The following is a 27,827-nucleotide window of genomic DNA, read 5'->3' on the forward strand; positions in this document are numbered from 1 at the left end:
GGGTCAGCCGGGTGCTTCTTGCTGCGTCCGTTATCTGGTTGTACTATGGTCGTGCGAATAATTTGACCCGCATTCCTCCACTAATAACCCGTGAGCGTTCAATATACCCTACCCGGCTGACTTATTTCGAGTCGATTAATTTTGCACTATGTTTCGTGAGAGAGAGGAAAAAAATCGATATCGCCCCTACCCCGGCACACTGTGTGCAAGTGTCTAAGGGGACTGGATCGGGCCTGCAGCGGTCCCGTGACAATGGAAAATCGATACAATAGTTTGCCATGTATAATATACTGGGTTAGGTCATGCCCGGTACTATATCGGCCTATAGATAGTCTTGATAATGACCCATACATGTGTGGTATTCTCACAGACTGCCCACACCCTTCTATCACGCCTGCACTATGCTTTTTACACACATCCCGCGGCGTGTGACAGTAACCACTGGCTTGCGAGTGTATCCACGCTGTGACGAGCGGCGAGTGTCGAATGTACGATTTAAAAAAGGCACTCCAGCAGGGAATATATAGGACTACAGCTAACAAATAGCCGTATATATATAACTGGGAATAGATGGAGATAATCATGATAGACCGTATGAAAAGGGAAATGTGATAAATTTTAAAGGTGGGAAAATTCTGAGAAAGTTCAGAAATCACATGCGCGTCATGGGCCCGATCCAGTCCCCTTAGACACTTGCACTATGATACGACAAGTCGTAAGGGCCTATGATACGACAAGTCTTTAAGGAAACCATTAAAGGGCTCCACCCCCGGAGCTACAGGCCATTGCATTATTGACCCATTGGGGGAAGGAAATTGACCTCCCCTACTCACATATAATGGTTGCACGCAACAAGGTTTGAAAGCAATGATCAATATAAAAATGCCATATCATGGTTTGCTGACTGAACATTACCACTCTCCTCAGGGTGAGCCACGCGTCACAATAATACTAAGCCAGCCTTACCCACAGTTGACTTTGGCACGTGGGGGGAGGAACGTCCAATCACCGCCCAGCGAACTGACGTCACAAGATGATAATTACCCATATTTGGATCTGATCCAATGCCGTCCCCCACCCACAGCCTTTGGAGTTTCTAGGGCCGGGCTAGTGAACGTACTACATTGAGGCTCGGCGTTTCTGGACTTGATATTGATATTGATATACTAGTATACATGTAAGTCGGTGGTAAGTAAGCGTTTATTCATACTTGGCATGTGCTGTATTCAGCAGTGGCGGCACTGACTAGTGCCAGCACGTGGTGTCACTGTTCGATAATCTTTATGTTAAATGTACATAGGCTTATGATGGTAATTCCCTACGCTGAGGACCAGGCAGATAGCCTATATCCGATCATACCGATATACATTGTATATATAGGCTGTATAAGGCTGACATGCTTAGTCTGCTGTTTAGGTGGGGTGGTCTGCTGTTTAGGTGGGGTGGTCATAGTTGTGAGAGGTGGGAGATATCTGAATCTGTCGTTACAAAAGTCTTTTACATCTTGCATTTGGGGCTGACTTTGTCACATGGTATGTTGGTGTGGAGGGAAGGGCCCGAAAGGATGTTCCCGGTGCAAGCCCAGCAAAATTTTTATCAGCTCAGTAAGCCCAGGCCTTGAGCTGTGTAGCTTTTTGGTCATGGACCCTTGGGAGGGCAGTTACCCCCTGTCCCCCAACCCCTCCAGCTATTGCCATATCAGGGCTGTATCTAACTTTTTGGCCCCAGGGGGCAAAAGGTGCTCTGGGAAAGAGGGGGCGGGCATGGAAAACATGTTTTGCAGATACATACAGATGGCATTAGCTAAATGCAGCCCTGCTTGTTGTGCATGTGTATTGTGGTATATACAGGTTTGTGTATTTGTACTTCAATGGCTTGACCAGGAACTAATGTTATACCCTGGGGATTTTGTCATAAGTAAATCAGCAAGGTTGGTTTTGAGTCATTTTTTTCAGTTTCTAGGGTGATGATTGTGTTATGTAACAGGTGTCTCATCCCACAATGCATTGCAAATATCGTCTGCTAGGAACTAGATCAGAGGATCGAGAAAAAGACTGACAAATATTTGCATGGGGGGGGGGGGGATGAGGGTTGTGCCAAGTTTACAACAATTCAATGGTTTTTGTGCAGGGCCATTCTCTATTTTCCCTTCACATCTGTCTGCCTGGCCCTGGCATTGCTACAAGGGGAGGAGCAAGTGAATGAATTACCCTAATGGTAGTGGTAAGAGTGGCTAGTTAGGCCATCTTCAAGTTACTAGTGTACACAGTAAGGGCCCTTGGTCATGTCAGACTCAGGACTAAATATATCCCTCGTACAAGCGTGATTCATTTCGACCAACTATGATGTGGGAGACCCCAGCGACTTTTGGTAACATTGTCTGGCCTGCCTAGCTGCCGCCTATATTGTGCCGTTAAGTTGTTGAAGAGTTCCAAGTTCAAAATAAAGAAGATTCAAGGCCAGTTTTGTTGATGAACTGAACTAGAAGTACTGGATCAATGCTGAGGCCTGCACTGTGGGAACCCGCAGGCTTGATATTACCACAGATATGGACCTAGCCCGAGACTCCAAATGTCCTGGGAAAACTTCACTGGCACTGCGTTAGAATGGCATAAGTAGCATAAGTATGTAAATGTAGGAAGGGCGATGCCATGTGTGCATGTACAGGCCGTTCTCATACATAGAACAATCCATAAAAACACTGGGAGCCCATAATATCAGGCCAGCATGCCGCAACAATGATTAGGTTATTAATTTATGGAGTGAGGCATATTTTATGTGGGGTCCGGGCACTAATTATAGGGTGATCATGGTAGGCAGTTTTTATAGGTTTTGTTCAATGTGTCGAATTTGTCGAGACATGTAGGACACTTTTTTCTTGTATTTCACCCCCCCCCCCCCCGAGATTGAGGGGAGGGGGCAACGGAAAACTTCTCAGAGCAAGGCAATCTTGTCTATGCCCCCCCCCCCCAACCAATCAGCCCATTCATTTCTGAAATTGGTGTAGCGGTGGCATCATTCCTGCTGGCCAGGGTAGAGGGAATTTCACTTGAGCACAGACGGCAGAGTGCCTTGTAATCCAGGAGTCCCAGGTTCAAACCCTGTCTGGAACTTGGTGTTTCCTCTACACGGTTCTGTGAATAGAAAGGACTTCTGCACTCATCTGGCATACCAATTCAGGGCTCTAAAAAGCACGAAGTTCAGGTTTGTTGTTTACACAGGCCAATGCTAGTTTACCCTACCCCCAGTCAGGTTACCTTGGAGGTGTTGTTCTGGGTAGGCCTACACAACCATATCCGTACGGTATGGTGCAATATGAATTACCGGTGCAATATAGGCCTATTGGTAAACCCAGGCTTGACCCCACTGCATATTACACCACTTGTGGGTTGGCTGGGCTCCAGGTGGTCCCATGGCCTGTGCAACCCCGGGGATAATCACCGAGTCATAAAAAGGTCACTAGACCTGAGTAGACCCATGGGGTCATGTAAAGTGTAGGCCTAGACCAACTAAGCAATTACATGTATGTTTAGCCTGGATTTACCCCTATGCCTGAGCATACCGTACATAGGCCCTAGACCAGCAGGTTTTTATAATGTATGTATGTATGTGGGTACCTGGGTCTGCTGCGAACAGGTGTGGAGAGCATTTGAGGTGGGTCAGGGGAAGCGCCAGCGTGCATAGGGGAGCTAGTCCACTCGCCAGCAGCTTCCACTGAGATAGTCCATGTGTCACGGCCAGGTCAGTCTTCAGTGGGGAAAGTCTGTTTTACATTGTTCTACATTTCAGGCAGTGTCTGGGAGAGAGGATATCTGCTCCCACCAAGCCTGTGTTAGGGAGAGGCCATCGATCTTTGCCAATACCACCAGTAAGCCAAGGCCAAGGCAGAACTATAGTCTTTCGGGAGGGTCAGAGTAAATAATGAGGTAGGTTGAAAGTTGGAACCTTTTTGGCTTGTCAATTTCACGGATTTGTGTTTTGTGAATTACAAGGATTGCGAGAAATTTTCATATTTTTATTTCAATTCTTCCTACAATACACGTCTCTAGACAGATTTCATTGCTGCTTGGGGAGGCAAGTTTATAAGTAATGGGTGCATGGGCTAGGTTATATATGCCTAGGATTAGATGCCTCTGCATGAACTATACTATCGAAGGTAACAGGTGTGTTGAGGTGGGTCGACAGGAATGCCAGCCAGGAGTTGGCAGTCACATACTTCACTATCAGCCCAGGGATTCAGAAGCATGGCAAAACCAACGAGGCTGGAGAAAGTTAAAAAGGGACCTTAAAATGTCTCTCATGACATTTTGATAAGGTGCACCTGGAAGCTAGTTCACTTCTTCTTGCTGCAGTACTGAAAAAAACAGAAGTTTTTGTTGTATGCATATTCTGGGTTAAGCCGGTAACGCGGGTGCCAGGCAGGCCTCATGATCATGTCATGATCTCATGCTAGTACGTGCGCTCACATGACAAGAACTGTCTCACCGGTTTCCCTATCTTGGGACTGTCCATGACCACCAATTTATATCCTCATCCGAACGGGATATGTTAGAATAGAATTTGATCCCACCGCAAATGTTGGTACCGGGATTATCTGTTTTTTAAAAACTGACTCAATATCTGTATGAACAGGACTTCAGGCCCCCCCCAAACATTGTTCAGATGCTTCTAGCACCAATATTCTAAGGAATTCTCTCTTAAAGCTACTTTCCTACAAGCAATTCAATGCGCCTTCCTGTCGGTATCAAAGTAATTGATGCATTATCAAGTCGTACGCAAGTTTCTGAATGAAACCCTGTTGCAGACCCTCCTGTCCACATGTTCATCAAGCCAAATCTAGCCAACTGATTTGCGCCAGAATGAGGAAGATCATTTTCACCGCCCGAGAAAATGTAAAAAGTAGGCTGATAAATGGCTGGTCGTGGGATATCCCCTTTAATCTAAGGAGCATGCAATTAATACTGACATGATTTAAGCTTCCTGGTATTATTGAGTTCAAGGTTTTAATTGGTGCGTGATTATAATTGAATTCTTGTCTGGTCATGAACTTCCTGTGTCTATCACGCTCTCCCAACTGACTCAGAAATGGTTCAATGTTATGGTACTTCATGTAAAGGCAGTTCATGTCTTGATTCCTTCTATACACTGGCAAAAATTTCATCATAGAATCTATGATGGCCATAAATTACATCATAGCCCAGATTCTATAACGGATTACATCTATGATGGGCACATGGTAGATCTGGCCATGTTTTTTCCATCTTAGATCCCATGATGGTTGTTTTCCGTCATAGAATATATGAAAGGCCGTCAAAGAATCTCCAAAATACTTTTGACTGTGTATAATATAGCAGTATACAGTATCTCTGCCGCTTCTACTTCGGAAACGTCTATTTGAGGAGATGCTAATTTACGCTTAATCCAGCTGATTGAACGCCAGTCACTGGATCATCATTGGTATGGTGCATAAACAGAAATGATATGCAGCATTACTTTTTAGCAGCAGACGCGGCAAACAACGTCATTGATTTATATTCACAGCTTGTTTGATTTCATTTCGACCAACGCGACCTGTTACGCACGTACCTGAGCCGTATGATTTAGATTTTATTTAGCCTACGCAACATAGGACTTTTCAGAACATCATCGAGTTCTTTGAAGTGTGCCACTCTCTAATATCAGAGGGAAGAAAGAAATGAGCATTCTCTTAAAATACATTAGTAACAATGGCGTCTCCCGCGTTCCTGTTTTTTATGATATCGTTGTTTGCTTTATTCTCGCTCGCTTCATGTCATGCTAGATTTTTTTTGGCTCAAGGCAGCGCTGTGTGAAAAAGGTTAGAACAGGCTCCTGGGGAAAGCTAGCTTTCCTATCTAATCATGTTTCATGCTAACTAGGAGTGAAAATTCTGTAATCATGTGCGCAACGTTGTGCGTACTTTTCATTCAAGTTGTGTTGAAAATGCAAGATGTTTTTCCACGGTGCTTGAACTTTTATTCCGATGCACTGTATAGAATATCATAAATGAATTTCAAGTTCAAAAAGGGTGAAACATGTTACAGGTTTCAGGCTAACTAGACGTGGGATATGTTGACAGAACAGGGAGAGGAAATACAGTTGATGCTTGGTTAATTGGTGACTTTCAGATATTTGGCAATCGCGACCATGTTTGAAAAAGGAGGGGCAAGGTTTTCCCCAAGGGAGCATGCATGAAAAGTCCTTTTGAGGATAAGTCACTTTGATTGAAGAAAAGTCCCTTTGGCAGAGGAAAAATCCCTTTGCTAGAAGAAAAAAATCCCTTTAGCAGAGGAAAAGTCACTTTGGTAGAGGAAAGTCACTTTGGTAGAGGAAAAGTCCCATTGGTAAAGGAAAAGTCCCTTTGGTAGAGGAAAAGATCATTTTGGTAGAGGAAAAGTTCCTTTGGTAAAGGAAAAGTCCCTTTGGTAGAGAAAAGATCACTTGGTATAGGGTGTGTCTCTTCAGTAAAGGAAAAGCCCTTGTAAGGACATGTGTCAAGTGTGTATGTTACCAAAAACTATATATTTGTGTCTTCTCTATGAAACTTCTGTCTAAAAGCATCAATGGTTGTGAGGGGAAAAAATATTCAGGTATGGAGTTTGAAAGTCCGCCAAACAAGGGATTTAGTCGATGTGCCCTATATCACCAAGAGCAAAGGTCTGTAACCGAAGAGAGACACACAAACTACCTGAAATCCATTTTTAACATTCTGCCCATAGAACCATGGATATATCATACATATCCACAGATTCTTTGGTCTATTGAGACTTCAAAAGAAACGGTATATATTTCGATGCGAAAGCGACAGCAAATTATATACAGCTTCTCTCAAAGATACAGTGACACACCGTCAACATCAAATGAACTCGGGGTGAATAGGAAAAGTAGATTTTCGCATTTGTTGCTGAAAACGTCTGGTCTTATGTTAGTATTTCAATAGATAGGTTAATTTTGTTCAATAGAATTGTGTGGTTTGTCTTTTATTTGTTCTACACACAAAGGAAGATGTTCTTTTTCATTTTGTGTATTGATCGTTTGCTGTGAGTCTGTGTTATCATTTGGGAAGTTCCAAAACGCGAGATGCGCCATATTCAATATTTTGGACTGGGCATTCCCCATATGTTGACTGATGTGCCCTTCAAATTTTCACGCATTCGGGCCAACAGAAAAGTTTTATGACAAAAAATATTTGCACCTAGGTAGGAGAGACCTTTATAAGGGACTTACTGTAAACTGGTTCCTACCTATAGTCTCCCTGTAGACGAAATGAAACTAGCCCCTCTCTTGATATCCGTTCCCTTATCCCAAATACTGTATGATCACTTCTAAGAGGTCAGCAAGCAGGCCTGTGACTTGCATGCATGTCATAGGCCCGATCACTGATCTCATAGCAAGCATTTTACGGTACACCCAGTCCTTCCGTGGCCTTGTCTATTCTACCTTTAAAACAACATGCTTAGTTGAGCACCATACTCCGAACAAGAAAAGTGCCATAATCCCTGTCAAAAAACCAACAGATTTCACCTTATTACAGAATATCATCTTGCCTTTTATTTCTGCTCATTTTTGCACGACTATTGTAATGTACCCATATCACGTTTGCCCTGGGAATATATAAAAATAGGAACTTGCAAATCGTAGCGTCGTATCTCCGCGTAAAAACATGCATTATATTTGCGTCATTCTTTGCGAAAAAGCGACCTATTGCGTTATGCTGAATTTTTCTGGATACTGTCAAAAAGATGTTGCATTGTGTTATATTATGTTTCGCCGGACAGTGCACAAAAACGTGACTCCATCATTTTTCCACGAAACATTCAAAAAGACGTTCTGTTGTGCGATATTCTGTTTCGCATGGACACGGCACAAAAACAGGATTCCATTATTGTTCATTGTCTCTGCTTACCGAAAAACGTTGTTATTTCTCCGCGGCGTAAAAAATGAAAACGATTCACGGAGAATTTTTCTCACTGGTCACTTTGTCCCCAGGTTCTGTTTCATTGGGTATCTGGTAAAATTAGTCCTCTCGTCTTCGTGTGCACTTTGGTAACTGACCATCGGGTTTTTTCTGCTACAGGAATTCTCTTCCCAGCTTCCTTCATGTACGTTCCTATAACCTGGCCAGTTACATCATACATAAAGGTTATAAATTGGGTCGATAAAATGGAGGGGATATTCTCGTATTCTCATCAGCAATCGGCATCTAATTAAAAAAAGAGTATATAGCGGGAGCTATCGCTTGACTTATCTAAGGAAAAAGACCACCTTACCATACACCACTTGAAGGAGACTTACGCAGGAGCTAGGTGCACGCCCCCTCTTTCTCCGATTCCTGGACGCGCATTTATCAGCCAACTCTCTCCTACCTCTCTAATTGTCGCTAATATTCTTCTCACTCCTGTACATTGACTTCTGCTGTCCGTACACTGTTTCACCAGTGCTGCAATAAGTTAACAAGCCAACTCTTTCCTTCATATCTAATCATAGCTAAATTTTCTAGTTCCGGCAAAATGACCACACCCGCCCATGCACCTCTGACCCAGGGTGAATTGGAGCTCTACCGCGTGCTACATCGGGCCAATCTACTACAATACTACGATACGTTTATTAGCCAGGGCGGAGATGATGTCCAACAACTCTGCGAGGCCGGAGAGGAAGAATTCCTCGAAATCATGGCGCTGGTCGGCATGGCAGCAAAACCACTCCATGTGCGGCGGCTACAGAAGGCACTGCAGGAATGGGTGGCAAATCCTGGTGAGTTTTGAAATCAGTTGCTTTTGATGTATACCGGTAGTTTATCAACTAAGTTGAATTAATTAATTTAAGTATGTTTTGTTTAAGTAGTGACCAGCCAAGCAAGGATCCTCGAACAAGTTATCGCCATTTCAGCGAGTTGACAACAAAACCAGGGAAACTCCCCGATTTGATTAAGCCATGGAGATAAGACTGATTGGTGAACAGTGAAAGATGCGCTTGTAGTTGGTCGCTGTCATTTCCTCACAGTAGTGTCAACGACACGGGAAAATATTTCTTTCTTGTTGTTTCATGTTTTCACACCACTGTCTGGCTATGAATGAGCGAAAGGTTGCATATCAAATGCCATGGCGGCCATATTGGCAGACATATGAACAATGACACCCAATCGTCTATCAAAGAGAAATCACAATTATCGGCAAACGTTCAAGAGACACACGGATCGCTATAACAATAGTCAGCAAGATGTGAAAAAATCACTACGCTGGGAGAGATTGTGAAATTGCGGGAATCGAATTTCTCAAGCCTGGAGGGCGCTATAACATCAGCCGCAAAGCAGGATCTGATTTCAAAGGGAGAAGTTGGAATCAAACACGCTCACAAAGCCGCCATTATCTACAATTTGTTAAATGTTTATTTGACGTTGTTACTGGTGGGTGATGCGGGAGGGTACAAAAGGTTGCTATTTGTACCCCTGGGCCAAGAACAGGATCTTCAGGGGGATGTCTGTCTGATAGTATTGTAATATTACGACATGTTGAATGTGTATTATGATTGGAGACAAGGCCACATTTTGATCATTTCAAGTTACAAGTTACAAGTTATTCCCGAAAATGAAATACGGTGGAACCTCCCTCTCTATCAAGGACAACCTCTTTATTTAGGACATGAGTTTTGGTCCCAAATTGGTTGTTTCTATTCAATTTGACCACTCTCATCAGGACACCTCTCTATTAAGGACATCACTTGTCAGTCCCGAGGATGTCCTTGAGAGAGGTTCTACTGTATTTTTTCGTGGAACTTTGGCAGTTTACAGTCTTTGCAGTAACCCTTGAGGCTGAGTCTCCACAACGACCCACTCTCTTTTGCAGCGTTATTTGCTCAAATGATACCAAGCTCCAGCTCGTCATCTGTGACAAGTACCCCCTCCACAGGCCCGAAGGGCCAGGGCCTCATCACAGTAACCACCACTCCAGCCCAGCAGACATCAACGTCAACAAACACTGCCTCCACGCTGTCGCCGGGCACAGGGAGTTCAGGGACTGTGACAGCGCAAACGTGGATGCCGATGTCATCGTCAAGCGATTCAAAAGGGTTCACAGCGATTTCGGCGACTTCTAGTAATGGTGGTGGAAGTATAAAAGATGTAAGTATTGACAAACTTTTGTTTTTTGAAAAAATATTTTGACAGATTTACTACGTAAACCTCTTTGTAATGTTGTCAGTTAAACTTATTTTGGGTACATTCCGGTGCTATTCACATGACAAGTTCATGAGATATTGATTTCGAATTCTAGGAGTTGATTGAAAAACCCTCATCGCCCATGCCACAGATTGCTCTGATGGACAACCAACTCCTCTCCATTGAGGAGTGCGCCAGGGAACTCGTAAAAACATTGCCACCGTACTCGCCTAAACCTCTGAGTATGAAGAAGCAAATAAACCAAGATATCATGGTAAGTTTCTTCTTCTTCTGCTGCCTATTCATCTTCACATTTGTCATATGCCACAGTGGTCAGATGTCAGTTTGGGCTATTTGCTTCGTGACTCAGTGTGTCGGGTTGGGGAGGACATTCAATTACAAGAACTTGTAATTCCCCTTTTTCAGAGTCTTTCGCCTTCCTTTCATAAAGGCAGCATGTAGCTGTTGGTCAAAGTTTTATGTCTTATTGGGTATTGAAGTAAAGTGACTTGACTCAGGCCGCATTTCGAACTGTTGTCATGTGAAAGAGCCAGTCAGAGTGCTCAGATTTAATTGGGTTATGGGGTTGGATAAATTAATGCCAATATAAGGTCCTCTTCGTACAGCAGAAGTTTGATTTTCCCTGCTTTGATTTTCTCTCGAGTGGGTAGAGTTAGTGAAAAAATGTCTTTGATGGGAAAAACGAAAAGGAATTTTGTAATCCACCAAAATAGAAATGGTGAATTTGTTAATCTTTTTAACATTTTCGCGAATTGCAAAAATAAGTCGTCGCTAATTCTGCAGTTTACAGCAGTTCTCGATCAGAGCACTAGCGATGATTTTTTCTCTTGTACAATGGTTGAACCTTCAAGGAACTCACTGATGTAACAGATGACGTGTGTTCGCCTTATGTTACATGGAAATAATTGTATTGATTTGTTATGTAACATGCTAACATCACTGAGGCCAAGAAGAAAATAAACTGTTAATGATGATATAGCAGTGGTAGATGAACCTCTCTATATAGGACACCCAGCCTTGGGATTGACAGATTATGTTGTTGTTACTAGAGAGGTGCCCAGGTATACAGAGGTCAAATTGATGTTTAATGACAGAGTCCTGACCAAAGTTAGTGTTCTGAATACAGAGGTTGTCTGCTCCATTGAGGAATTGGTTACATTCAAAAGTTAGAGAATTCTTGAAACTGGCACGCAGCACTTCTGTCTTCACCTAAACTTGCCGATTCACAAATCTTTTTGGTGTTGATTCATAATTTTCTGATATATTCCCTACGTTTCTTGTGTCTTTCAGAATGTAATAAGCATTGATTACGACGACCCCATGCGTATGGACGAGATTAGGAAATACTCGGCCATCTATGGGCGATTTGATTCAAAAAGGAAAAATTTGAAACCGATGTCGTTACATGAGGTAAGTAGCGTGTCAAGAATGAATCAGCTCGGTAAGCTGGAAGGCCTGCTTGATTCTCAGCAATCTGGGTGCTGGTTATTGTCAAGGTGATACAGTATCATGTTATGCATCAATGCTCTTTTGGTTCCGTTTTTGAGAACATTTTGTAACTGTCCGTTTAACATCCTTGATTGGGGTTAAAACAAAGTTGATCTTGTAATTGCGACTGATTTGATACAGTTATGCTAATAAACACGACTTGTCCTGTTTGTTTCCAGATATGTGTAAATGAGGCAGCGGCGCAGATTTGTCGGTACATTCCAAACCTCCTGACGCGGCGAGACGAACTCTTCCCTTTGGCTCGTCAAGTTGTTCGAGACAGTGGGTACCAATACTCAAAAGGTCATTCCAGGTATGTGTGCTTATCAATTTCCTTTTGGATAGCTTATCTGTGATATGGTTACAAACCAGTTAAGTTATTGATCTAGTGACTCCATCTTCGACTAGGGAGGAGCCCACCTGAAGCTATTTTTCTGAAGCTACTTTTCTCCTCGAATGGGGTGTTTGGTTTGCCTTATTTGGCATAGACACTAAACGAACTAAGTTTTATATCTCAGTCGAAGGCGAAATCAATTTTGGGTTCATCGTCTTGCTCAAGGACACAAAGACAAAACAAAATACTTCAGAGAGTCAAACCAGTGATCTCCTGATCATGAACCAGGCACTCAAACCATGGATAAACGAGATAGGCTCAAGAAATATTATCTGAACGTAGTTGTTCTTTCGCCAGGACGTGCGACACCCTGCCGGGGACAGGTGGCGCTGTGAAGAAGTCTACTACACCCCTCCTACCTCTGACGCCAGGCCAGATTGCCAAGATGGGGCCGGATGAATTGGACAAAGCTCAGGTAATGACTAATTCCTTTATAAAGTCTTGGATACATTTGGAGACTGACATCCGCAGACATGGTTGGCAATACAACCAGTCTCCGAGAAGGAAAATCTGACTTTTTACTGTGAGGTAGGCCTTAATTTCCCCACATAACCAGTAATGTTTGTCAGGGAGAAAATGTGTCTTTCACAATTTTTTCAAAAGTGCCACAGCCCTAGTGTATTTTGGATCTGTATTCCCCATCGGAATCCACGTTAGTCACATAACCACGTTAAGAAACTCCCCTCGTGGAAAAATCGTCCTCCGGTAAAAAAGTACCACTATTTTCGTACGATGATGTCATCACGTTGTACGGTATCCAAGGAGGTTTTTTCAGAAGTAACAAATTCATTTCGTAGTTCTGAAAGATTGGATTTTCTTAGAATAGCAGCTTTGTTGCTGGGGGTTAAAATAACCTATTGTTTATTATGCAAATTCTTTTCCTTTAAATCGATATTCTGGAGCAGATTCAAAACGAAGGTTTTTGTGTTTTGTCCACGGAAAAAATGTTCCCTGGGGTGCATACATCAATGTAACATCTCTCGCTCTTGGAAATATTTTACAGTGTTAAGAATTTTCAAGTATAGTATCTTGAATCGTTCAAATGTTGTTGTGACAGAGCTCTATAAAGTGTTGAATAAACTTGGAACAATAAATTAATATTGGTACAGAGGTTTTTCCTGCTGTTTTAAAAATATTGTATACTCCAATATAATATTCATACAAAAAGACTAATTTTACATTGTTCCTCTGTATTGAGATGTTTAATATCAATGCATTATATAGAAATAATCAGTTTTCCTCAGAGGCCTACCCCATTCATTAGAAATTAGAAATTAAAATAGGTCAGAATTGTTAATCCAAGACAAAGATCAATCAATAATCAATTTAAATCCCTTCCTATGAATGACCAGACTCAAAAAAATCCTGATTTTTACCATGCTGTAAATGGCAAAGCTGCCCACGAAAAAAGGTTCTTGTCGTGTAGAAAAATCATTTATTAATTTAAAATTGATTAATTCCCACCGTCTATTTTAACCCCTTGGCGCCAAAGGCCAGATTGGGTTTGAAAATAGTTATTGGTTCATCATTGATTCACCTAAACAGCCATGTTTGATTATTAAAATACATGTATGAGAAATGTTTCAGGAATGTCTCTGGAATTATTTTTTGATAGAATTAGGATGCTTGTGACAGAAGCGTACATGTATCTATTAGTGGAATAGATAAACGTATTCTTATTAAAAAATGATGTCATTCTGACGTCACAAGACCACTTCATTGATTACTACAAAATTGAAACAAAGGTCAAGCTGTATCGTAACCTCATAACCATCGGTTAAGCTGTATTATAACCATCGGCCAATTGGTGTAGTCAACTCATTGTCTATCCAAATTCAATATCTTGAATGGCATCTTATGACCATGTGAATAATATCCTCAATTTCTTATATTTCAAAACTGTCTTAGATCGGTAAAACTAGAGTGTTTTACCATGTATCGAGGTCTGATATGAAAGGTAGTATCTATTGCAAAATGGAAGAAGGCAAAGAAATAATTCAAAGTTTTTCATATTGAATTAGTAAGATGACGCAACAGTGTATCAGAAGTGAATTAAATTGATAAAAACGACACATAAAAGTGAAGAAGTTGCACCTCCATTTCCGCTAGGATATCTGTAGTAACACATTCACTTCGACCACATGTAAACTGTGAATCGTACACCTTTGCGCGATTGACACTAAAATCTGCAAATGTCACCACGCTATTCTTCACGATCAACGAGGCAGATATCAACCACCATTGTCACGAGGGCAGATTATATAACAACAACAGCAACGCCAACAGGCACCTGTTGTGGCGCGTGGCACGTGCTGTAGCCACGGGTGCGAAATGATCAAATGCTTTTATGTCAAATTGCAGCAACTGTCGTTTTTAAAAAGGCGGAAATCTTTATAGCATCGCGCAAATTTTCTTTCTTGTGTCTTTGTGCAATTTTCTAAATGTACCTTCCTTGCTCCACTTCTTTGAGTCAATCGCAAAATAAATTTTTATAGACGTTGTCTAGTTCGCCGTATGAATGGGAATTGTAGAAGAAGTACTCGCATCTCCGTTAGTTTTTTCTCGTATTGCCGTATTTTTGCACGGACACGAGTGGAGGATGGGTAATTTGAGATTGAACTGAAAAGAACTCGAATGAATTTGCAGATGTTTTAGCGCGTGCCTTTTTCTGACCAAAGTTTGACGACGTGGCTTCCTTCAAAAATTTAGTTGGCAGAATTTTTGAGTGTTTGTTGTTATTTTCGTATTATGCTGGAATCATTTGCTGATGCAAGTTGTCGAGAAGTCATTGCACTGAAAGGATATGTAATAAATACCCACTGCCATTTGTCATGGGAAAATACTGACGTCTAGAATATCATTGAAATAGTGAATAGGGTGTAGCCTTTCAGTTGTATCTTGTTCTTAAAGCCTAAAGTGCATCTATTGAGAGTTAATTAGAATCCAGTAAATTAAAATATATGGTATGGATACAAAGTCGATAAAATGGCTGATTCAGCTTCTCATAAAACTAATATCTCTATCGGTTTTAAGTTAACTGGGATTCATCTGACTTATTGTTGGCATTCAATGACATAGCTGTTCTCTAGGGCGGAGGGTTGCCTGTCGCAACGACATGTTATAAAAAGGTCCATTCCTGACAGCCGTTTCCGCAAATCCTCCCATATTTCACTATTTAATCAGTCCCAGCGTTTGAAAAGACCATTCCGACCCTTTCCTCTGTCTTCGTGTCTGAAATCTTCGGCCTAGAGCAATATCATCTTACACGATTTAGTGTGTCACTGATTCATGTTACAATTCGAATCAGGCGATACACAATTACAGTCACTTTCAAAATGATTGCCTGCCTCTGTTATAACCGATACCAAATTAGCTTGCTGTGTCAGTTTTATCGCCCAACTTTTTTCCCGCCTTTGAGTTGCACATCTTGAGCGCTTTTTGGCATATTGTTTTTGACAGGTTGACACTAATGTGTCATTTTCACAGCCAGCGTTTTATCTTCCAAAGGACAGTGTGGATTTTTTTCAGTGGATGATATGAATTGGTCATGTGAGTCCATTTATGAATTGTAAGAATAGAAAAAAAGTAAACCATAATAAAAAGCAAAGCTGGTCGAGTGTTAGTGATACGAAGTCTCCTGCGGTATTCTCGGTGTGTGACATATAAGGCAGGTTTCTCTGTTTGCTTTTGTCATTTAATGATTCCGATGACCTCTCAAATTTCAACCCGAGTGCCAGCTACGAAGTCAGCAAAAACTGGATCCAAAATGAAAAAAATGAATTAATCACAGCGCCCCCTATTGACATTGAAACTGTCTTATCATTATAGGTGCGTTTATTGGCAGAACGAATGGCAGAACTCACGCAAGACTTGGCGGCCATCTTACAACAGCAGGAATTAGTCAAATCAAAGATGACGGAGGCGAAGGAAGAATCAAATCTTAGTCTTGTTCGTGACCTCCAGGGGGAGCTAGAGTTGCTGACAGCGAAACAGCTGCAGCTTTTGGCGGAACAGAGTCAGATTATTAAAACTCAGCGACGGTCTGATCGTTATTACACCTTAAGGGGGGCCAATGAAAACGGAGATGGAACAGGTATGTTGCGTTTCTCTTCCCTCAGTCTCTCTGTCCCGGGTGAGTCTGTTTTTTCTTGAAATTCTCCAAAATTTGCATAAAATTGGGTTATTTGAGCAAAAAGGATCATGGGGTGCGGTTCATGGGGTGCAGTTCATGAGGTGCAGCTCATGGGGTGCAGCTCATGGGGTGCAGCTCATGGGGTGCAGCTCATGGGGTGCAGCTCATGGGGTGCAGCTCATGGGGTGCAGCTCATGGGGTGCAGCTCATGGGGTGCAGCTCATGGGGTGCAGCTCATGGGGTGCAGCTCATGGGGTGCAGCTCATGGGGTGCGGTTCATGGGTGCAGCTCATGGGTGCAGCTCATGGGTGCAGCTCATGGGGTGCAGCTCATGGGGTGTAGTTCATGAGGTGCACCTTTCCCTGAAACTTCTGATTCTGCCCCTGATATTGTAAATATCATGACTGCAGGTTAACCCATGCACTCTAACACAAATCAAGGTTCTTTTCAAAATCTGCCAAAATAAAATACCTGACTTTTTAGCTCACCTCTTAGCAGAGGTGAGCTTATCCCATACCGTGGCGTCCGTCGTCCGTCGTCGTCGTCGTCGTCGTCGTCGTCGTCGTCGTCGTCGTCGTCGTCGTCGTCGTCGTCGTCGTCCGTCGTCGTCCGTCGTCCGTTAGCAGGGCACGTTTCGTAACTGTTAGAGCTATTGAGTTGAAACTTGGTACACATGTACCCTTATGTAATGACACCTTGGAGACCAAGTTTCGGTCCGATTCGTTTCATGGTTTGGCCACCAGGGGGCCAAACGTTAAAAGTGAAAATATGCAATATCTCCCTTAATAGTAGTCGGGAAATTTTGAAAAAAATATGGTAGGTACTTCTAGCAAAGGTGCATCATATATCCTCCGGGTTTTTGATTTGACCTCCTTTTCAAGGTCACAGAGGTCAAATGGTGTAAATTGGCCATTAGGATGTAACGATGGCACGTTTCTAAACTGCAATGACTATTGATACCAAATTTGGTACACATTTACCCCTTAGTCAGGTGATCTCAGGGACCGAAGTTTGGTCCAATATGATTCACCACTTGACCACCAGGTGGCAAAATCCAAAAACCTTAAAAATGTGATTATTCCTTAACTTCTTGCCCGATTGCCACTAATTTGATATCATGGGTACATCTAACCACCATACAGTATATGTCACACAGGTTTTTAATTTGACCTTCTTGTCAAGGTCACAGAGGTCAAATGGCGTAAATTCGCCGTCAGGCCGTAACTATGGCACGTTTCTTAACTGCAATGACTATTGATCACAAATTAAGTACACATGTACCCCTTGGTCAGGTGATCTCAGGTACCGAAGTTTGGTGCGATCTGATTTGCCGTTTGGCATCCAGGGAGGGGGCCAAATCCTAAATTCTTCAAAATGCCATTATTCCTAGTAATGACTTGCCCGATTGGCACCAATTTTATATCATAGGTACATCTAATTCTAACAACCATTCAATGTGTCACCCGGGTCTTCTTTGATTTGACCTACTTTTCAAGGTCACAGAGGTCGAATGTACTGTAAATTGGCCATTTTGGGGAAATTGTAATTGCTTGGACCTACATCAAACCTAACACTACATGACACAATACCATGCTCTTTATCCATCTTTCCTCCACATGAGGTGAGCACAATGGCCCTGGCCATTTCATTTTTTCAGTTTATGGTATTGTATGTACAGAAGTTTTGCCTCTTTTTCAGATTCCATGCACAGTGGAGCGTCCTCGCCACAAAGTAGCTGTATCAGTGAGGAAACAGATTACAAACAGTCAGACTTTTACACATCACCGCCGAAAAAAAATGCTGCAAAAACGAAAATCTTCGTCCAAAAATCTTTATTTGACGAAGGTCTGAGAATAGCGCAGCAGTACGGCATGGCGGATTTTGCAGAGGAAATTGTGGATATGAAATCGGTGAAAAAGGAAAATGAGGACGAGGTTGATTGTGATGATGAGGAAGTTGATAGTTATAATAATGATTTCCGACCTGTGAGGGTTAAAAAGGAGAGCTCTGATGATGAAGGGGAGAAGATGCAACATCGCTACGGTGATCAGAATGGACAGGGTTTGAATTTGAAGCGAAGTTTGGACAATGACGATGGCAACATTTACAATTCTCATAAATATTCTTGCGGAGTTCACGGATTAAAAGTCGAAAAATTGAAAGTACCGCTGCATGCAAATAGCGGAGATGAAAGTTTGTACCAGTCAGAGGAGTCATGTGACAGTCGGGTAGATATAGAAGTGGGCCCTAATCGGCCGTTAGATAATGACTATTCTACGGGTGCTAATAACAACCTAAAATCAGAAGTCAGTTTACAGGGCGGCCATCTTGTAAATAATGGGCAATGATCCTGAATAGTCGACATTATATAAGTGAATATTTGACGCAAATATGTTTCTTGTCGCAACGTGCTATTATAATTTGTGGTTTGATTGAAGTTTTCTTGGCATAAGTACTCATCGATATAAAAACCATGGCCTATAAAAACCCTATTGAAAGGATTTACTTGATACAATTTGTGTGAAACAATCATGGCCTAAAAAAGTCATACCACCATAAACTAGAAGTTTAAGGAATATGTTTGAGGAAAGATCGATGCAAAAATGTGCTGTTGTAATTAGGTAAAAATCCATTGGAAAAGAGGTATCGTTTTCTGATCTGGCAAATGTATGAAAAGTATTGATCACTAAAAATTGCTAAGATTTTTAAGGCCAGTGTTATTTTTAACAAATTTTATTTACCCTTTTAACATGCCCATTTTTCGTAACGCCCTGCTCTTTGTGGTATGTTGGGGCTTTGGAAGCAAATTATCCTGTGATAAGGCTTTTAATGAATTATTGAATAGGCCTACTTTTTCCATGAGTCATGAAATGGAATTCTAGGGTAGAAATTTCTGTTTTTCACCTTTCTTTCAATTTCTGTTTTCAACCAATCCTTTCCTGAAGGAAACTTATGACACGCGAGGTAGCAATTTCAATTCTACACTGTGCATTGCATTTTGTTGTGGTGATGCTGTGTTGTTTTTTTTTAGTCATTTTGATTGGATGATTTTTTCATTAGTTGCTATGGATACCAGTTGTTTGATCCCCATTTTGTAATGAGGAATGCTTGATGGGTGTGTGGATAATTGTGGTTAATTTTAAAGGCCTACATCGTTCGTTGAAAAATTTAAATTTGTAATTGAATGGCACTTATAGTCGAATACAGGTAAATAATAAATACTGTGAATGGATGACGTTGGGATTTGATATTGCGGATCGGTAGACTGTTGTCTTGTGTAAGTATTTGCAGGTTTCTCAAAGCCATCATCATCACATCTACAAGGTTTTGATACAACAGTTAATGCATGTACAGTGGTTTTTATAGTCCTCATTCCTTGACCATGCACAGCACATTGGGTTCAATCAATGCCAAGCAGCTCAACACTGATGCAAAACATTTTTTTCAGTTGAGCATAATAGTGGGTTTCTTGCACTATCATAAACAACCAGTGCAGTGTATAAAAATGTCTCGACCCACAATTCTTCTAACATTGTGTGTTTTCCATCTTGTCCCAATATTGCTGGATTTACAACACAAACCTTGCAAAAAATGATGCCAGGGACAATGTTCTTGCCAGTTCCAATATTGCGAGGAGACATCCTCGGTTTGCCACGGTGTAAAGTGATATTTCCCATTGGTTTCTTGCACATTTTTTTAGTTCTGCGGGTCTCCACAGCTAGAACACATTATAAAAACGATAGCTTCCTCCAAAACTTGATTGGAACATGCCACCACAAAGTCTGGGAATTTTTTCCGGAGGTAAACAAGCATCCTGGCCTTGTGGTGTCAACAATAGGAATGGAATCAGGACAGAAAGTCAATATGCTCCAGTTTGAAAAAACTTTTTTGTTGCAACCTTAGGCGAGATAATTCATGTTCACAAAGCATGAAAGTTTGAGTATTGCAAAAATGGTAATATTTCATCTTCTCTGTTATTCATTCGGTATTGTGGGATCTGATCCTGTTGCTAAATTTGGAAAGAAGTTTCCCCTTGTCGTTTCAAAGGTGCAGTGAGTCCGTTAGAAATGTAATAATGACAAACTTATCGCTCCGCCTTCTCATAAATACCAATGATTGCCATCTATCATTTCATTTTCAATTGGTTAGGTGTATAGTTCTATTTTCCCCTTGCAAAGGGCCTTTGAAATATACACCTCGGCAGAAGTAAACAAAAACTTTGAGACTTTGCATCTGGTTAAGAATGCGCATGCATAAAGTATACCTTGGTTATTGCTTGGTTTCCTTGGTTACTAATCAGTGAGCATGCATAACCAGATGAAAAGTCGGGCAGTTTTGTAGTGACTTCTGCTGACCGCAGTGCACTCCATGCAAAAATCCGACGATGGGTTAGTTGGGATGACAATGTAAAGTTTTGTATCATATTTACTTTAAGAAATAATCTTTGCAAAGTTTTCAACTTAATTTCATGTAAGGTTTTCAAATTTTCCTCCAATATCAAGTTTTAATACCCTTAAAACCTTAAGTCTTTTGAACTAAATCTCTGTATTTGCCTACCCAAAGAAACGACTCAAATAAGATAATGTTCAATTTTAAGTTTCAACTCTTCTAAATAATCTTCAGAAATCTTACATGAGAAAATTAATACAAGACGAATTTTTAATTATGCTATATCTGCCACTTGTCTTCAGCAATTTAATAGTTTTAAAGTGAATGTGACAAAATTGAACTTAAACTTAAAACAGCAGGGCTCAGTACTATTTGTGTTGGCTTAAGAATTTTCAAGCATTTTGAAATGTTTTCCGATATCCAGCGTTGCCTTAGAACTTAAAAACCACCACAGCTTACCTTCAAGATTAAGTAAATCTGGCTGGGCGCTTTCACCACTGTACATCAAGTATAAAATTAATTGATAGGTCAAACTGAAAGTAAATGACTTATTTGGGACAAAATTCAGTGTCCTTGATACAGAGGGTGTCCGTGGTAGAGGTGTCCGCTGAGGGAAGTTCCATTGTAGTTGGTATACAAAATGTGAGTGGCCTTTAATGGATAGATGGTTGTCAGTTTGATGCAACCGAAGCATTGCTCCATGCCTCAGGTTCAGCTAATGAACACAAGTGATGGAGAGAAACAACTCTTTAACAGACCAGGTTTCCTCGACATGTCTCTGGAGGCTTGGGTTTCCTCCTCCGTGTTCCGACAGATTTTCCAATAACCAAGAAATACCAAAGCCAATAGTGTTATCGTTGACACTTGGGCCTCGATTTGGTCTTTGTGTAAGTTTTTTGTGTAAGTGGCTATAGATGAACCTCCCAGGAATGAGTGTTGTTTCAAATCACTTGGTGAATTGTAGAGTGCAGTCACATTCGATGACCCAACGAATGTTCCATGTTCCAACTTCCAATAAGTCCTCGAAGGAGTATAGCCTACTAAGCCACTTATTTTTGTCTAACTTAACATTATGTTCAAATCTGACTTAACTTTTATTCTTGAGTTTTACAAGTTTGAAAACTAGAGAGATGGAATAAAAGTCTTCCAATATTACAACTGAATCATTTTTCTCCAAGCTATGAAAAAAGTGATGTTCCTCATTGTGGTCTGCAAATCCATTTTCTGATTAAAACCCTACCTCGTTCCCTTGTTCCTCCGACACACAAGCCAATCCTTGTCCCCTGAAAAAAGCATGCCTATCTTGTAGCCCCGGAAGGTGCATTGACGTCGTTCGAAAGTTTTACACTGCAGAAAAATAAACAGCTGAAGGAGCTCGTGGTAGAAAAATAAGAAAAGAAACGATACTTTCAAAATTTGCGGGGATTAAACCGTGGAGATTTTTTCCACTGCGCCAGTTTGTCAGGACAAGGCTTCCTGTTGGTAGAGAGGATTACGGCCGCTGATTTCAGTTTTTGTTTTGAAAACCTTGAAAATTCTTTTGTGCGAGTTACGATTGTGAAATGCGATATATTTGGTCAGTGTTTTTATCCGGCTTGGTCTGGCTTAAAGTGTCAGCATCTGTTGAAGTGGTCCCATAAATTTGCTGGAAAAGTTCTGTTGAAATGGCGGAAATCTTTTTCATTGTTTTAATATAATCCACTTTGCATGAACAAATAATTATTATCTAGGTCACATCATAAAATGCCTCCGATGTTTTTTTTACTATGTTAGCTGCATTTGATGGAAAAATCTTGTAAATAAGTCTTAAAGTCTTTAGACCATAATTAATTTCATGTTATTTGTTTGTGTTCTGGACATCTTTATGACCATATCGTTGATTATTCTTATCGAATATCTATTTAACACTAAATTCACCCAAAGTTATATCCAATAAACCGTTCCAAAGAAAAGAAGCTATTTGGTGTAATGTCGAAAATGTTCACACTATTTATCATCTTTAAGCTTTTTTTGGTGGAAAATTCTGTGTACAGATATTGCCATATTGGTAACCATTACAAAGGAATGGCAGCCCAACAGTCAAATGAATGAGGATGAATTCAACAATCCTATAAAACCACAGTGAAAATATCACTTAAGGCTTGATGGAAGCTAAACTAAAAATTATGTATGACCGGTGAAAAAAGGATAATTCTCGATGCATCTTTTAGTTTTGGAAATTTGACAAAGAGGTTGATGGACTTAGTATCAGGTACTTGTACTTGTCCGCCATATTGTAGGGAGGGTAAATTTCTCTGACAGTGAACTCCTCCTGCCTTACTACAATTTTTCAATACATAATGCTTTCAGAAAGTCATGTTATTGTCTTTTTCAAAGTGGCTATTCGAAGTTGTCGAGCGGTGTATGTGAAAAATATAAGACAGGCTATTGATGTGTTGAAAAAGTTTACAAATCACCGAACACAATGAAAAATAAATGGAAAATTCTTATGGATAACTTTGTGACTCAAGAATGACCAAAATAGGGCTAATGTATGTTTGGTATGCAGAATGATCAAAGATTTTTGGAATTTCAAGTTACAATGTTTTTGATCGCTTTGAACAAAACCAGATGAACTTATCTTTTCACCTGAGCAAGTGTAAGAAATCGCCCTCTTCCATATCATGAGTTGCCCCGAAATAATAATCAACTTTATGCAGCCAACTTGACAAAAACATCCAGCTATCGTCCACGTTGTTTAATTGGGCATTCTCTCTAAAGAACGTTACGTCTTTCTCTGTAGAACAACCGTCAAAAATCTTCGCTTTTCAAAAAAATTCCAGAACTCACATCAAAGACAACAATGACTCATCCTAGTTTAGCCACATGCTCAGCGCACGGACTGAAGTCGTGTTTTTTCCACAGACTACCCTTTTATTTCACCGTCGATAAAAATACGAAGTTATCTGTTACAAAACAGATCCCTCCTTTGCCAACGTTTTTCGTCGTTACGTCGTTGAGTGTAAGTAGCCGGATCGTTTGAGGTGCCTGGGACGATCGCAAAGTTTTTCCAGCCTTTCTCTTCAAGAGAGTTCCGAGCCAGTGTGTGTCGTTTTCTCCGGTGCGATGGTATTGTCAGGGTACCCTGCTGAGTAAGATATTTGTGTGTGCCTTTGGTGAGGTGACCTTTGTGGACACTGGTATTTCGCATTATCAGAACGTAACCTTTCCCTGCTTTCTGCGGAAGGGAGATCTCCGTTCTCCCTCTTTCCGAGAGTTCCAAGTGAGTGTGTGCTCGTTTTCCTCGTGCAGTGGCTCGGCAGGAAGGGTATTTTCGTCAGTGAAACAAAATCTGCCCAAAAAATTACGAACTATTTCGAAAACGTTTTGTTCGAATAAAAAAAAACAACCCAACTAAATGAAAGAAAAACTTACCAAGGTCTTCCTTTAGATGGGAATTCTCTTTATTTATGTTTATTTCTCCAATTTCAAACGATGGGAAAATGCTTGCTTCTCAAGACCTGTGTGCCCCTGTGTCCACAACCAACTTTAGGTCCGTTTTTTAAAGACAATTTGGGATGACCATTTTGCTCTTAGAATAACAATACCCACATTTTCAAGATAATTTGGCAAAAGTTTCTAACGAGTCTGTTTCCTCAGACCCAATATATAGCTCAGTTATCATTCGGATTCGTTACACAATAACCTTATTGAAAACTACAATGAGAATGACAAAAAATTCAGTAATTCATTTGATAGGGAAAAAATGTGGGCAAACAATGAGGCAAATAATACATTGCACCATCCCACGGACCCGATATTTTTATAAATTGTGGCAGGGCAACCTGAGTAATAATATGTCATTGTATTTCTGGAAGATGGGTCAGTTTGAGCCCCATGGCATGAAATGGCGGGTCAGTCTTCCTGCTGAAATAGGTGTCCTCAAAAAAGTTCATTCATGATAATCTTGTGTTGAAAAAAATGGTGGTTTTGAGTTGAAAACTTTGTTCAAACAATCGTAGTGAAGCAAAGAGCCTATAGCGAAATTTATGGTCGATCGATCCCACGACCCACTGTCCTTTAAAACTTATGTCGGCTGACCCTAGATTGTAGTTTGCCTTGTTTCTCTGAGAAGATTGGTCAGTGAGCATGAGCCATAAACCTCTAATGGCTCGCCCATGCACCCTTGGGGATTTTAATTGTCCCCATATATTTCTGATGCATTGTTTGGTCCCGACAAACTCTTGAACAAACAATATCATGACAAAATTTCGCGTGCGCATACTAAGCCATTGGCCATATCAAACTGTCCTCATCGAAGTTCATATCACGATCTAATCGTTTCCAAAATAAATAGTTGAAAACTCCTGCTTTTGTTGAAGCTCTTTAAAATGGATGTCGAAATATTGTCATTATGACATGCGTTCGATATAATCTGCTTGTCTTCCAAGGAAAATTTTACAATTTTGTAGTTTTCGAAATGGTTCATAATCTAGCATTGGCAAAAGGGCGAACGTTTGGATTAGCCTTTACAAAGGACACACAAGACACTATCTGTGGTACTTATATCCCTAGACAACATGTGGTGTTTTTTTCAGGTTGCGTTTATCACTGCCTTTTGGGCATTCAACGCTCAAAAACACTTCAAGAATTCAGGCCTAGCTGTTTTCAGAGAAAAAGACCCTGGTTTGAAACTACAAAGTGAAATTGGATGTGACCCCAGGCAAGGGTATATGTCTGGGTTTGTTTGGTTCTCGCTGGTATATTTTATGTTTATTTATTTTGTATCCTATCTAGTCTGTTAAAGGTATTATGTCATGTATGCATCAAAACCAAGAAATGACCTCTGCTGTTGTAGTTGTAGTTATCTCTAAGCACAATCGGAAATTTTGAATTGTTAAAGGGACAACTTGGGTGTGGGATTTTGTAGCCAATAATGTGCCTGCTCATCACTATGTGCCGCCACATGTACTATTACAATTTCAATGATCCTGTGATGCCCTAATTGTCCCTTTAAACTATGTGAATGTTGTTGAAATGAAGATGTGTTCTGGTAATAATCCTACTTTTCAAAACCCAGTTATTCATTTCCCTGTTATTGAATCAGCCTGTACCATGTGCCTTAATATAAATGTCCCGTGTTTTTATTCTGTGTTTTATGGCAAAGTGACAAAAAATATATGCCATACATGTAGCTGGGAGGAATGATGTGAAAATAAAACGTAGCCTTGATTTCATTGCTGGCCTTGGCTCGATCAAATGGGGTTAGAGATAAAACTAATATATGATCTTAGTCAGGCTGCAAAGGTTGTGAAGAATAGTAGTTGTATAGATTTTTTGAAAGTTTGAAATAAAAATGTCCAAATAATGTGAGGTAATATGATTTTTTTTCTCAGAAGAAGCTTATTCGTATAATATTTATGCATGATAGTCACAGACAAACGATAATCTGATAAAATGCATTTCTTGGCTGTAATGAATCATTAAGTTGGAGATCTAGATCATGTGCCCACTCAAGTTATACAAGTATATCCCAAATCCAATTATTGTATATCCAGATGACTTCTGGGCTATAATTGTTAATTGAGCCATCTTACCTTATTTCATTAATAATTTTTCATATGGGCATAATTTTCAATTTATTAATTTATTGTAGAAAGGTAGTCACAAGATGGTGTTAACGACTAAGTCGTTTTTCTGTTCGTTTTCTTTCCATTAAATGATTTTTCAAGGATTCAACCTAAAAGCTTTTTGTATCTGTTCAACTGTTGAGGAGTAATAGGACTTCGTTGGATTTCCAAGATGGCGGCCATATTTGTCATGGGATTTGAATGAAAATTAGCGATATTGATAAGAGTACATAGATACATAATCGCATTAAGTTTGGTTGCAATCCGATCATTAGTTTCGGAGTAACAGGACTTTTTTTAATTTTCAAAATGGCGGCCATATTGGTCAATGGATTTGACTGAAAATCAAGGATGTTGTAAAGAGTACATAGATATACAATCACATGAAATTTGGTTGCAATCCGACTTTGTTTAATTTTCAAGATGGCCGCCTGGCGGCCATATTTGAAGTCCGAGCGGGACAGATTTTTGAGATAGAATAGAGGGTCCCTAGATATATGTCCTCACAAGTTTAGAACCTTCTAGCTCAAATAAAAACGAAACGTGCCATCTATCAGTGATTTAGTAAACTTTGACCTCTGTGACCTTGAAAAGTCAGTCAAATCAAAAACCCGGGGGATATTTCATTTACTCTTATTAGATACACCCACCATGTAAATTTCGTCACTCTGCGTACAACCATTTGCTTCAAAAAGTCGAAAAACCAATTTCCAAGATTGCCGCCTGGAAGCCAGAAAGTAGGCATATCGCGAAAAAGAAAAATATATCTGAGCATATTGCCAAAAGCTACCATAACACCAAGTTTTAGACATCTAGCCCTAGTGGTGACGAAACGTGCTCCGCTAGACGACGCCGGACGCCGAAGGTGAGCTAATAATTAATTGATGCTAAAGCGAAATATCGATATCAGTGCTAATTAACCATTTATTCTTCTTAATATCACGAAATGACAACTTGGACATGTTCTCAAAATATTAACATTTTTGGAAAATTTTCTCGATTACATGGAAGACAATGTCAGTCTGAGCACTGAACCAAGATTAGGGGTGAAAACATCAAAGTCCAGTTGATTGAGAGGAAATATCGTTTTCGTGATATTTTCAAGAACTACTGCCAAACCAGCATTAATATCAAAATTTCGCTTTAACATCTATCAGATTATGTATCTATCATCAATAACCTGCATTTTCAGCGATATATCACGCACAGTTTGCGGATGCAGACCACTTTAAAAATGCCTTGTACCCAGTTCATACAGGCTTTTCAGGCCTATACATTCATGCCAATGGTTGGTCATATGGGCCCTGGATCCAAGGCCCCTTTTTGAGTTTGATGGCAGAAATTTGCAAAAGTTTACCAAATTTTTGAAAAACCATGAAGCGGTTGGAATTTTGAGCTGATTTTTGCATTCAGCATCTGTACGACATCAACAACTGCATTGACAGTGTTTTATTGGTTCTGACATGTCTAGATATCAATAATAACAACATATCATTTAGTGTCATTTTTGGATGGATTTTCAGGGCAAAGACGAGCGAAGCTAAGATTCTGAAAATTTTGGAACGTAATAATAGATACATAATCTGATTGATGCTAAAGTGAAATATCGATATCAATGCT

General features: G+C 40.5%; 1 protein-coding gene across 3 annotated transcripts; it reads left to right on the forward strand.

Annotated features, from left to right (window-relative positions):
- Positions 1-1,015: 1,015 nt before the first annotated feature.
- Positions 1,016-25,945, forward strand: LOC135497827 (NGFI-A-binding protein 1-like). 3 transcript variants are annotated; one of them, XM_064787766.1, is made up of 10 exons: positions 1,017-1,188; positions 3,790-3,926; positions 8,519-8,772; positions 9,864-10,138; positions 10,290-10,448; positions 11,486-11,605; positions 11,863-11,996; positions 12,375-12,492; positions 15,906-16,170; positions 17,908-25,945. In XM_064787766.1, exons 2-10 carry the CDS (start codon positions 3,922-3,924, stop codon positions 18,555-18,557), a joined length of 1,980 nt encoding a protein of 659 aa, XP_064643836.1. In that variant the 5' UTR covers positions 1,017-1,188; positions 3,790-3,921; the 3' UTR covers positions 18,558-25,945. The 3 variants fall into 3 exon arrangements, with proteins under 3 accessions (XP_064643838.1, XP_064643836.1, XP_064643837.1); XM_064787767.1 differs by lacking the exon at positions 1,017-1,188 and adding an exon at positions 3,622-3,654; XM_064787768.1 differs by lacking the exon at positions 3,790-3,926 and having other exon boundaries at positions 1,016-1,188.
- Positions 25,946-27,827: the final 1,882 nt, after the last annotated feature.

The sequence above is a fragment of the Lineus longissimus genome, chromosome 13 (genome assembly GCF_910592395.1).
Source record: "Lineus longissimus chromosome 13, tnLinLong1.2, whole genome shotgun sequence".
NCBI classification, from domain to species: domain Eukaryota; kingdom Metazoa; phylum Nemertea; class Pilidiophora; order Heteronemertea; family Lineidae; genus Lineus; species Lineus longissimus.

Coding starts and splice junctions, on each gene's coding strand:
- LOC135497827 (XM_064787766.1), top strand. Junction 8,773..9,863: donor GGAATGGGTGGCAAATCCTG/GTGAGTTTTGAA, acceptor TCTCTTTTGCAG/CGTTATTTGCTCAAATGATA. Junction 16,171..17,907: donor TGAAAACGGAGATGGAACAG/GTATGTTGCGTT, acceptor CCTCTTTTTCAG/ATTCCATGCACAGTGGAGCG.